The 13,078-nt window shown below is 38.6% G+C and overlaps 1 protein-coding gene across 10 annotated transcripts in view; it reads right to left on the bottom strand.

The window, feature by feature from the left end:
* The window catches only part of CDIN1 (CDAN1 interacting nuclease 1), a 209,106-nt gene that overhangs the window by 85,750 nt on the left and 110,278 nt on the right, over window positions 1-13,078 (bottom strand). For 9 of the 10 annotated variants that reach the window (XM_036998442.2, XM_036998440.2, XM_036998437.2 and 6 more), the window contains 2 exons: window positions 11,323-11,388; window positions 10,627-10,732 (listed from right to left, as the gene is read on the bottom strand). In XM_036998442.2, the coding sequence (XP_036854337.1) occupies window positions 10,627-10,732; window positions 11,323-11,388 (172 nt within the window). Of the gene's footprint in view, window positions 1-4,119; window positions 6,313-10,626; window positions 10,733-11,322; window positions 11,389-13,078 lie in introns of those variants that run through there. The other variant, XM_073211595.1, reaches the window with a different exon arrangement.

Genomic DNA, 13,078 nt, shown 5'->3' with positions numbered 1-13,078 from the left:
AACACAGTGCCTGGAAGGTGTTTGCTGACCTGAAACTTTCTTAATAAAGCCATTATTTTTCTCATCAAGACTCTGAAAACAGATAGGCTAGGAATGCTAGGGCTAGCTCGCAAATCAAGGCTTGGTAAAGTGGTTGACTTAAATGCTGGATGCAAACTAGCATTATAATCTACAGATTTCAAAACAGAAAAAACTCCCAAGGTCCAGGCTCCTCCACATACCAGTTAAATCAGTTCTCCAGGGATACAGCCCACATCAATATTTTTAAAAAGTCCCCCAGGTGATCTGAATACATGGTGAACTTGGAGAATCACTGACCTACACCCCTCAGCCATTTTAGCACTAACTTCAACCTGAGCTCTATTATTCTAGAATTTTTCTCAGAAATGGACTCTATATTCTTGGACTCCTGATTGTGTTCCTGAGTTACTTACTACTGGCAGAATCTCTTAGTCTTCCCTCACTCTTTCTGGATGCCCGTAATAGTTGCATTTCCATTCTTAGCATGGTCACCTACTCATTTGCCTGCAGGGTAACATTTTTGAACCGTATGTGACTCACAGTAACTCCACCATAGTGGGCCAGCAGTGAGAGTCATCCTCTCAATGATTCTTTGGTCACCTGGATTGGGAAAACTGGTCAATATATCCCCCCACTCTCCCAAAACCTTACATATGCTTTAAGACAGGAATCAAACAGATATCTTTCTGAAAAATTGTAATTCACTGATATTTCCTTACAGGTCTATTTTCTTCCCCTTTAATCCTTTGATTTAACTCATTCCAGTTTCTCAACAACCATCCCTTCATTGCAAATATCATTTTAAAGGCCTAAAACAACATTTCTATTCTTTATTCAGTTTTGTATTTAAAGTCAACATTGAAAACAATTAATGATGGCAGAAAATAAAAATTCCCTGGTGGGGAAAGTTCTTGCTATTCACATTCCAAATACAGAAAAAATGTTATGAGAAATCATTCTTATAAAAGTACTATATATCCAGCAGACACTTCCTTCATCCTTTTCAAATATTTGGAGGTTACTCCAGCTAATAACAGTGTCAAGTATTTGTCTGAAACAACAGGGCATCAGTATCTCACAACTGTCTCTACTATAAAAGATGGAAAAGCAAATGCTTACATTTTACCTTTAAAGAAGCCCTCCGCAGCGCATTTGCTAATTACTAGTCCGTCTGCCTCTTGTTGCTGATGACTACTTGTTAGTATACAGCAGCAGTATCTTCTGAGCTGCCATAATTGAAGGTTTGCAAGAGCTTCTATTGCTGAGGCACAGACTCCAACGTAAGACAGATGTGATCAGCCTTGTTTTTAACAAGACTGAAATAACTGGAAATGTGTGATTTAGCTAATTGCAGGCTTCCTGGAAGTAACTTAGGCCATCCTCTGAAAAATACCTTCCTTAACTCTTAACTGCTTGGCAGCCCCGTTCTAAATGCCTCGCCTTTTAAGATAGACCAGGCCAGAGAAAGCAATGCTAAACCATTGAGTAAGTAACTGATCCTTAAAAAGATCCAAGAACTTTTTATGTAGAGGTAAGAACTACAGTCAAATCAATTCTCATGGCAGAAAGTATAAGCTTAGCATTGTGTCTAGGAGAGTAGATGCTCTGGAGCCAAAGGTTCAAAAATTTGACAAATGGAACTCAGCTCTTAAGTCTTGTCAGTGATAAATGGGATCAAGACCATACTTCCTCTGGCGCTCATCTCCTCTTATCTCTAACACCACTACAATAAATGACTTCAGAAGATACATGTACTTGCTTCCTTTGATACTGTCCTTTAGACCTAGTTAAGAGGGGTTCATGGCCTAGAACCAAACTTAGGAGGATTCTGCTCTGGCCCCGTCTGGTTGTATCCCAGCCCACGGAGTGAGGAATCTGTGAGGCCATCCCTACCTGATGTGTGTGTCTCGCCAGTCCCTTTCTAAGCCATACTCCAGCTAACAGGGACCTTAGAACTTCCTGATCCAATAGGCCTGAGACCACTCCCAGGGACCACATCGCCCTCTCTCTCAGGTTCGTCTGCCAGGTAAGAGGGCAGACCACCAGGCCTGAAAGATGGCCCAGGGCAGCGGTTTCTGGGAAAGTACATGGAGCTGGCTGTGTATGTGCTGGTGTGCTTGACATCTTCCCAGGTACAGGATGGAGCTAGGATGAAGTCAAGGGTGGGAAGAGAAGGGAGGTTGCCTGTGCAGCAAAGCCACCTATCCCTATACTGCCACATGCAGCCTGGACCTCCAAGCAGTCTGGGAATTCTCAATGCAAGGATCTGAATTTCCAGATCTTCACATAGGATAAAATATATTTTATTTAATGTCTGCTAACTTGATATACAATTTAAATATTTAGCTACATGATCTATAAAGCCTCTAACAGTACTCCTACCACAGGCCTTCAAATGTTAGGGTGGGCGAGTTTCCTGCATCCCCTAAGGAAAGTATAGAATTTCTGCTTGGGATTTTCAAGGCATTCCATGTTGAATCTCAAATGAGAGATCTGAAATTCTGTGAAGGCAAATGACTGAAACAAGATTACAAATATCTAAAAAACTTTACAAGGTGCATTTGCCACTTAGTTATTTCATATTTTAAGACTTCATATGTAAATACACTAATGCTACATTTCATGAAATAGATCTGCAAAGGTCTATACATCTGAAAAGTCTGTAAAAGTTTTTTAGAAAAATGAGGCATTTTTCTCCGTCTTTAGAGCAGCATTCTCAAAGCAAAAATTTTGATCCTATTGTGGCTTAATGTCACAATTTCTGACATGATCCTTAATAGTTGATTCAAAATGTTGTTTGTTATGCGTTAGAAAATTCATTCATTCAATAAATATCTATTGATCACCTACCAATGCCAATATGCCAGGCATTCCACCAGCTTCTAGGCATCTGACGATAGATAAAACAAATAGATAAGATGGAACTCAATATTAACTGGAGGAGGGTGACAAGTAACCAAACAATTGCAATATTTCTTAAATGCTATGAAATTGTTAGCAGAACATAGGAAGGACACTGAGCCCAATCTTGGAACGGCAGGAAGGTTTCCAAAGAAACGTCAGCCAAGCTGAGCACTGAAGTCAGCCCAGTAGGAGTTCATGTGGCAAAGAAGGCAATTAAAAATGTCTATTCAGCACTTCTAAATTCCATCAGACAGTAATACACAGGAAGAAGAGACAGAGGGGAACTAGTATTAGCTGACGGCTAGGCACTTTGAAAGTGCTTTACATGTGTTAAATAAGTGATCTTCAGAGTAACATGGTTAAGGAGGCAATATAATCCCCGTTTTACTGAGAAGAAAACAAAAGCTCAGGGAAATCAGGCAAGTTGCTCCCAGTCATGGACTAGAAAGTGGCATAGCCTGGATTTAAATCCAAGAACAGGGCAGATTCCTCCCATCACTTCAAGGATCACTAAACTGGAAAATCATGTTCAAATAAAACTTAGCCTATTTTTTCCAGTCAGTGAGCTTAGATCTTTGAGGGAAGTAGAGTGGTCTATCTACAAAGTGCACTTTGGTTTTTGATAGATTCCACTGATGACAGTGTGCCAGAGTGTGCCCAGAATGGCAGATGGCAGGGCTGAACTTGCAGTTGAGATTTCCACATTCTGGATCCGTAGTTATTGGGCTCTGTTTGTGCGCTATATAGCTAGCTGTATATGGCTCTTTGCTATTTAGGGTCACTAAACATTTTCATTCAAATTGACCCACTTTATCTCCAATTGCTAAAAGTGTCCGATCCTACTTCCTTGAAAGGCCACAAGTTAGAACTCATGTATGTAATTTGACCTCAAAATGTAGAATTAGTTTCTTGATACCATCAGAATATGGAAATATACTTGGTAATAGGGTCAAATCGTCATCAAAGAGCTCACTTTTTTTTTTTTTTTTTTTTTAACCGGAGAATTCCGCTTTATTAGGGAAAGGTGCTGGGTTATATAGGAAGGGGCATGAGCTGATTGAGGTGTCACTTCTATGGGACTGGTGGCTATTGGCTAGGTGCTGGGAGTGGGAGGGGGGCGAGAGGTGATTGGGCTTCAGGTGGCGCCGGCGGGAACTGAGGACCGCCCCCCCCCCCCCCCCCCCCCCCCCCCCCCCCCCCCCCGAAGAGAAGCCGGAAGTTCGCCATCTTACTGGTGGGGACCCTTCAGATTCTAAGATAGAATGTTAGGAAAGAGTATAAAACCTATATGTGATTTATTCCCACTAGGATGTTCAAACATTTTAACAGTAAGGTATTAACAAAGGGCCACGTGGTGGAAGCTGCTCAGGCTGAGAGTGGGGGTGAGGGAATTGATAAGGGCCTGGCGATACCTGTTTGAGTTTTTTTTTTTTTTTTTTTTGAGAGGGCATCTCTCATATTTATTGATCAAATGGTTGTTAACAACAATAAAATTCTGTATAGGGGGGTCAATGCTCAATGCACAATCATTAATCCATCTCAAGCCTAATTCTCATCAGTCTCCAATCTTCTGAAGCATAACAAACAAGTTCTTACATGGTGAACGAAATCTTACATAGTGAATAAATTCTTACATGGTGAACAGTACAAGGGCATTCATTACAGAAACTTTCGGTTTTGATCACGCATTATGAACTATAAACAATCAGGTCAAATATGAATATTCGTTTGAATTTTATACTTGATTTATATGTGGATCCCCCATTTCTCCCTTTATTATTATTATTATTTTTATTTTTATTTTTTAATTTTTTTAAATTTTTTTTTTATTTTTATTTTTTTGAGAGGGCATCTCTCATATTTATTGATCAAATGGTTGTTAACAACAATAAAATTCAGTATAGGGGGGTCAATGCTCAATGTACAATCATTAATCCATCTCAAGCCTAATTCTCGTCAGTCTCCAATCTTCTGAAGCATAACAAACAAGTTCTTACATGGTGAACGAATTCTTGCACAGTGAATAAATTCTTACATGGTGAACAGTACAAGGGCATTCATCACAGAAACTTTCGGTTTTGATCACGCATTATGACCTATAAACAATCAGGTCAAATATGAATATTCGTTTGGTTTTTGTACTTGATTTATATGTTGATTCCACATTTCTCCTATTATTATTATTATTTTTATTTTTAATAAAATGCTGAAGTGGTAGGTAGATGCAAGATAAAGGTAGAAAACATAGTTTAGTGCTGTAAGAGGGCAAATGTAGATGATCAGATGATCAGGTGTGTGCCTATGGACCAAGTATTAATCCAGGCTAGACAAGGGCAGCAAGACATCCATGGATGCAGATGATTTCTCTCAAAGCAGGGGGGGTGAGGTTCTGAGCCTCACCTCTGTTGATCCCCAAATTCTCACCTGATGGGCCCCCCTGCAACTGTGCCTGTCTTAGGTTGTTCCTCCCTTGAGGAATCTTACCCGTCTCTGGCTAACCAGTCATCTTCCGGGGCCATACAGGGAAATGTAAAGTTGGTAAGTGAGAGAGAAGCCATATTGTTTGCAAAGGTTAGCTTTTTACTTCTTTGCAGATTTATGCCCTGTGGCTTCTATGCCCAGCACTTGTCTCGAGGTATCTTTACCACCTGGAGGAATTATGATACTCGGTAAATTCGATATGAGGCACGAATTTTATTTAAGGGTTGTAATTAGGAAGAAAGAAGAAAAGCTGCAGATGTAGCATATGGAAGGAAACATGGGAGGATTGATTATTACTTTGACATATCTTCTTGTAGAGTACCTTAAGTATGTATAGGTTTTAAACTACTAATTTGCACACACATATTAACATAATAGGAATACGGTGACATAAACAAAGCAAATCTATAATTACCATCCATCTCCAGTGAAGCCAAGAAAACCATTTAGGCACCCTAGGCATTTGTGAAAATTTATCTATGATATGATGGATATTGTCCAACTGTACTTGAACCATCAGACAAATTAAAGCAGCCCATTTCTGGGATCTGTTCACATCCCATATGTTCTTTTAACCATAGATAGTCTATATTCATAAGATTTTGGAGTGCTACAACTTGCACCCCTCCCAACTCCTGGTTGAGTTCCAACAGTACAGATCCGGTCAAATTCGTTGTCTCACTGTATGCACATGCCAGCCTAGACATCTCCCTCCTCATTCCTATGGCAAGTCCAGGAGACGGTGGGCTGCATGCAGCCACAACCGCAGCATCGTCCGGATCCCTGTGGAGGCTTTTTGATGATCATCCCCCGGCACAAGTCCCCCAGAGAGTGCTGATGCCGGAAGCTCCTCCTCATATCGTATCTTAGTTCATTTTCTGGGTATCCAAGCTAGGCCTTGATCTTCTGCATAGAAACAAACAGACCCTTTGCCCACACTTTGACATGCCCTCTATACCACTGTGCAGAACTCATTGGAGGTCAGCACACAATAACTGCTTTTTTTTTTTTTTTTTTAATTAAGAGAAAGGAATATTATCAGAAAAAAGTACCTCCATAGCTGATCATCTGACACCCTTTAAGTGATCAATATTAAGGATATTTAAAGAAAGAGCTCACTTTTTAACTGGAGAAGTAGAATGAGAAGGCTTTTTTTTTTTGGTGTTGATTGCATAAGGAAATCTGTGTATTACACAATTTGTATATTACAGCCCTATGTATAGGGAGTATGTAGATTCATATATATAGTTAATATGTATTTTCTATGCAATTGTATATATAGCCCTTCATAATTTGGGGCTATATTATGGTCTAAATGCTACATTCTCAGAGGCACTCTTTATTTCCTTTAACTCCACAGAAGTAGAGACAGTTGACTTTTGAGGAGCTATTCAATCAAGGTCATACCTGGGGTTGGGGCCTACTTGCAGGAAAGGCAGCTTATGTTCTACACCCAGTATCTCTCATTTTAGGGTAAGTGACTGCATTGCAAAACTTAGGTTTTTTAAAAGATTAAGCCAGGGAAAACTAGAGCCTTGATTACAAAGGAATCAAGAGGCACACCATGTATTGTAATTAGAAATAGCAATATAAAAGGCAAAGCTCTTTAAAGAGTTGTATTCAAACAAGCAAATCGTTATTTATATAAATGTTTCCAGCTACTGCCTATTCATTCACTCTGCTGGGATAAGTTTTATGAAGAAAAGTACAGCTGAGTTAGAGAGAGGGGTGACTGTGGGCAAAGCCTTTTGACTGTGTTGTCACAGAAGGTCCCCCTGAGGAGGGCAACTTTGAGCAGAGACCTCCTGAAGGGTCGTGAGGGGTATGCCATGTGGAGATCCTAGTGAAGAAAATTCCAAACAAGAGAATTAGCCAGCGGAAAGTTCTTGAAGCAGAAACCAGCAGTGTGGTTTCAAGGGAGGCCAAGAAAGCCAGTGTGGCTTTAGAAGTGTAAGAGCGGGAGGGAACAGTGTAAGAGTGAAGGGAGAGAGGGAGGTGAGGAGAGAGTTGGGGTGGAGGAAAGGCAGACCATGCAGCACTCTGAAAGTCATTGTAAAGAGTCTGAGTTTTATTTTAAATGTGATGGGAAGCCAAGGAAGACTTTTGAGTAGGGAAAGTAACACAATCTAATTTGTATTTTCCAAGAATCCCTCTGGCTGGGGTATGAAAAACTGCCTGCAGGAGTGCAGGAGATGACGTTAAGGACACCAGTGTGCAAGCTTCAGCAGTAGTCCAAGGGATGATGACAGACACGAGGTGACAGCAGGTAAGGTGGTGAGAGGTGGCACGTTCTGAGATGTAAGGAAGATCGAGCTGAAAGGATTTGCTGATGGGTTAGTGACAACACTTAGGTTTTTGGCAGGAGTATTTGGGCAAATTGTAGTGCCATTAGTTGAGCTTGGGAGGAAATGGGGTACTAAAAAGCTTGGGGTAGAAAATCAAGGGTTTAATTTTGGACATATTACACTTGAGATACCTTAGATAGCCAAGTGGACAGCTGGATAGAGAAACAAATTTGTACCTGGGAACTATTAGGGCTGGGGGTAAAAATTAGGATATAAAGCTGAAGCCTTGGATGACATTTCTAGTGGAATAACGAGCAGCTGAATGCAGATAGAAAAGTGGAGCAGGGAGAGCGCTGAGCTCAGGGCCCTCTATCCTAGTGCTGGGAAGAAGAAGAAAAGCCAGCAAAGATCTGGGTATGCCACTGATATGACAGGAAGAAACCCAGAAGACGTCTCTTGGAAGCCAAGAAAAGACATTTTAGTAAAGAGGGATAGTGTGGTGGTTATCTTTGTCAAAAGTTGCTGAAAGGCTGAGTACGAATATTAATTTATATAAAGAGAAAACTCTTACAGATGTATTAAACTAAAAATTAAAGGTTTTGTATGGGGAAATGGATCTATATAAGGTTATGATTCTACAGATATTAACTGAACAGACTTGTAAAATCCAATGTTTAATCTAAAAATAGAGTGACAAATTAGATAATGTTTTTATGTTAATTAGAGGCTTATCACACAAATAAAGCAATTAGTCCAAATGTAAACCAGCAGAATAGACTCCTACAGGTTGGAGATGATTTCTTCCAACTGTGAAGGATTTTAGCAAATGCTATATGAGTTGTATTGAGGCAAAATATGAAAAGAGTAGGACCCATGTATTCATAAATGGGATAAGTTCTCTTTCTATCAAAATGCCCATCACTGGTAAGTTTGTATCACCATTATAACCAAAATTTCCTATCCTAGTAAATGCCTCTATGTCCATTTTAAAAGGCAGCACTACTTGTATTTCTTGGCCTCTCTGTGGACATTTGGTAACACCAGTGAGTTCTGTGTAGAGTATTTCCTGCTTGGATGATCTGGAACATTCAAAACCAAGGCTGACATTTTCTCCTATCACATGACATGTTCTCAGAGAATTATGTCCCCTTAGCCTATATACATTTACAGAACAAGCCTGGGAAATGTAAACCAATAGTAGTGCAAGTACACTATCATTAGAATAGAGAAAGTAACATGCAACAAAATAATCTAACATCCAGTCCAAAGGAAACTATTAAATGATTCATCACTCAGACCTGCCCACAGCCATATCAATGACCTGTAGGTCTACCACACAGGTGATAGATTACTCAATCATCCTCTAAAAATAATGAGTGATAGGCACATAGTAGACACTCAATAAACAGCAGAGTTGTTTTAGAATGAATATGCTCGTGGAATTTTTAAGTAAGCAAATTTTGGAATTCTTAAGTAAGCTCTACTATTTGGGATTTAATTTGTAATTGTTCCTTGTAAAAGACTTGACCTATATTACAATGGGAAGACAGTCTCAGTGCATAATGATTTTATCGGTTTCTAAGAATCCTTTAGCAACCTAAACTTACAAGCAATTTGATTTTCTTGTCATGGCTTTCCCTATACTATCAAAAATGATGCTTTCTTTACTATTTCAAACTCATCATAAAATTGCTAAAAATCTAAAATTCAATTGGCCACATTACTGCTAATTTGAATAATGGCCAAATAAAAGACAGGAAACGCTGAAGCAGCATTGATTTCTAAAACATTTTGCACTTTCCTCCTCCATCCCTGTAAAGTAAAGCTCGGATGCTACGCACAATTACACAAGAAAATCAAGAAAGCCATTACATTCAGCATTTTGTCATGATCATTGTTACCATGGCAAAAAGTGAGCTTAGTTTAGCACAGCTGCTACGGGCGAGTTCTGCTGGCCTTTTGTAAAGCTGGGTAAAAATATAATGCAAAATTCTGTAGCTTGTCATTGTTTTTTTTCCAGGTTAAGACTACTGTCCACAGATGTTACCATGTCATTCCTTAATGATCTGTCCCAGTGTCATCTTATTGTTGTATTCTTACTGTTGGCCAGTGACTGAGCAACACAGTTAATCCCGGAAGGTCACCTCTGACCTATCTCCCACACTGAGGGGAAAAATGTGTGGTGTGAAAAAAGCTGAAGTTGGAATAGCAGTACTATAACTGACCACAGAGTTGTCTTGGGGATAATCCCAGTTTGGGAGAGAGACAAATGCATGGTGACTAGCTGCATGGCACATTATTTTCTTTCTTTGGGTATCAGTTTAGTTACCTGTAAAATGGGGATTAAAGTGTCTTCCTTGTGAGGATGAATGAGACAACCTGCAGGCCCAGGCACATGGTGGGAACTTAATAACATAACATCCCCACTCCTCCAACACCACCCTTCTCTTAAACATTGAGATTTCCATGCCTTCTGGAATGCTGATTGGAGTTGGTAAGTAAACTATTTTTTAAGGTTGGAAGGTAAATCATTTTGATCTTTCATACCATTTGGATACTTTTCTCAGAGAGCTGAGGATAAAATATTTTGGATGATCTAACAGTGAGCATAAATTTCACATCAAAAGGATAAAAAGTCAGTGTCAATGTCATAATATGCACCACATCTTATTCTTATTTTAAGTGACACCAGTATTACCACTGTAATGGAGCATATACTAATTTTGACCTTATGCAGAGACTTTTAGTTTTAAAAAATGAAGCAATATAATGAAAGCAGAGAAGTTTAAGTTATCTGAAATTAATACATTAATCAAGTCTCTGTTTACTAGAAACAAAGGCTACTGGCATTTTTACCAGCTAAACAAAATATATTTTTCTAATGAGGTTTTAGCTGAGTATCGTTTATCTTAAGAGAAAAATAATGAGACCTTACCTATTCCAGTAGCTCCAGAACTGGTCATGCAGGTAGGCATGGTGGCTACATTCATCACCAAATGAGGCTTTGCTTTCGATCCAGTGAATTATGTGCCCTTCTACAGCTAAGGGACAAAGCATTACTAACACAGAGCCAAGGAATGGGGAGACTGAAAATCCTGAACTCTGTCTAGGCCTCGCAATGCTTCACGTTCATGAGCAGAAGCTTAATCCCCACCGTCATCTATGGATATAAATATGAAACAACACATTCCGCACATTCATTCCAAGGAATATTTATGCTTTAATCACATTCCTTTTATTTTCATCATCATCTTCAAAAGTCCCTCTCTTATTCTGAGACTGCATGTGGAGGTTGACAATGTGAGAGCAAACCTAAGTGAGCTTGCTTCTCCACAGAACCATGTTTCAAAAATTCAGTATTTAAAGAAATGACTTGAAAATGGCCACCAAATGTCTTCAGAAGGCATGCTTATTTCTCAGACACACAAAAGATTTTTAAGGCACAGATTTCTACAGAACCTTCTATTTTCTGGTGTTTTAAAATAATTTGCATTGATTTCAACCACTGAGATACAACATTATAAAGCTAATCTACTCTGGTAACATTTGCTAATATTAACAAAAAAAAACCTATGGAAAAAACACATCTTTTTCTTGATAAACAAATGCATAAGAAAGTTTAAGGACTTACCAACTGGTACTTGTAAAATAAAGTCTGGTGTTTTGTCATAACCCTTTGCACGGAGCTGATCTTCATCTACAGGAAGCACAAATACTATCACTTATAACAGTATTCCATTAACAAGACAGCAATATAATTGCTTTTTCTTTCTTAAGTATGTATAAAAGTACTAATGCGATCATACGTATCTTTCTTGTGTATGCAATACTGTGCAGAATAAATGAACTTTCTTAAGAAACCTAAAGCAGATATGAAATGTCTCTTTGTCCCTTCTGCATTTTTATGTCTTTATTATAAACATCATGAATTCAGGCTGTCATATGTTCCATTTTTTTATAATTGAAAATACTCAAAATAATGAAATATACTGACTGATTTAGAGAAAAGGCTTTCACCACCATGAATATCACTGTTATCAGCCAATACTGACAATTTACAGTAAGGCACAAGCACAGTGGCCTTGACAATTATAAAACAAATGCTTTCATTAAAGCAATTAAGAAAGTTTAGTTTCAATTAGTGAAACTATTTCTACACATAAGAACACAAGAAAGGGTCAAGGACAATGAGATCACTACAGAGAATTAATTACCCTGCTTAATTCCTTTGGTATGCTATTGTTTCTGGTATTCACCAGTTTTACAACTAACAATATGTAATTCTGAAGAGCAAACAGGCTTTGAGATTTTTCTCGAAGTGTGTTCGATTTCTTGATCCTCTGTAAATATCAATGATCCATTCAGAAGAAAAGAAGGCAGGCAAACAGTTTGACAAAGTTGGAAAAAACTAAAAGGTGCTTGGTTAAAAAAAAAAAAAATCCTCCAGTATTTTCTAAATGCTGTCCTTGACTTGTAATGGCACTACAATGTGATTTCTGAAATGAGGAGTTCTCTATTAGATTTTGGAGTGACCTGGTCATTCAATTCCAGACATGGCTTTCTGTCTTCACCCAACCTCAACTAATGGCCCAACGAAGTAACAAGGAAGGCTGTGTGGTCCCTTAACACCTACTGGGCTGTTGACATTGTCATGCATCCCATTCGCTTTCCTGCATCACCTTTGATTAAAATTAATGGTCCATTCCCGGTGTTGGGTAGCTTATTTCCAATCCATTTGTCAGCCCAAGACAGTGGTTTCATGGCCAATGTTCAAAAACTCTGTTTTAGAACACTCTTGTGTACATTTTGAAAGGTCAGCATTTTAAATGTAAATAACCTTTTAATGACAAGACATAGAATAGATATTTAAGTTAAATTTTGTTAAAAGTTGATACCTTTTAAGTATCCAGATTTTGAAAGATCAATGCCAGAGATCAAAACAATCTCCCCTCCATGAAATATAAAAAATTTTAAGTTAACTCTTGAGATAAGGGAATACAAATTAAAGTAATCTGACTTTAAAAACAAGAGAATTAGAAAATGGGACTGCAGATGAACAAGACTGAGAAAATTTCTAACCTCTGAGTGCACTCTAGCCACAACAGGAATGTTTAATGGAAAGGCACTTATTAAAATGAACTCAAGCACCTTGAGCTGATGTTTCAGATAGCTGAAGAACAGTTTTAAAAAGCTGGGCTGACATTAAAAAAGAGAGATAAGTATTTTATTAAAACTATCCTAGCTTGATCAACCTTTGCAGATGTTAAAAACTGTTTCAGAAAGAAACATGATTATGTTTCTGACAGCAGCTCAAAACAAAATTTCAAAGGTCACCAAGCAATCCCAATGAATAAGCTAAACCCCTTTAAAAGGCAGATGCTGCATTC

The sequence above is a fragment of the Manis javanica genome, chromosome 8, assembly GCF_040802235.1.
Source record: "Manis javanica isolate MJ-LG chromosome 8, MJ_LKY, whole genome shotgun sequence".
In the NCBI taxonomy this organism is placed as follows: Eukaryota; Metazoa; Chordata; class Mammalia; order Pholidota; family Manidae; genus Manis; species Manis javanica.
This window is presented reverse-complemented; position numbering and strand designations above follow the sequence as displayed.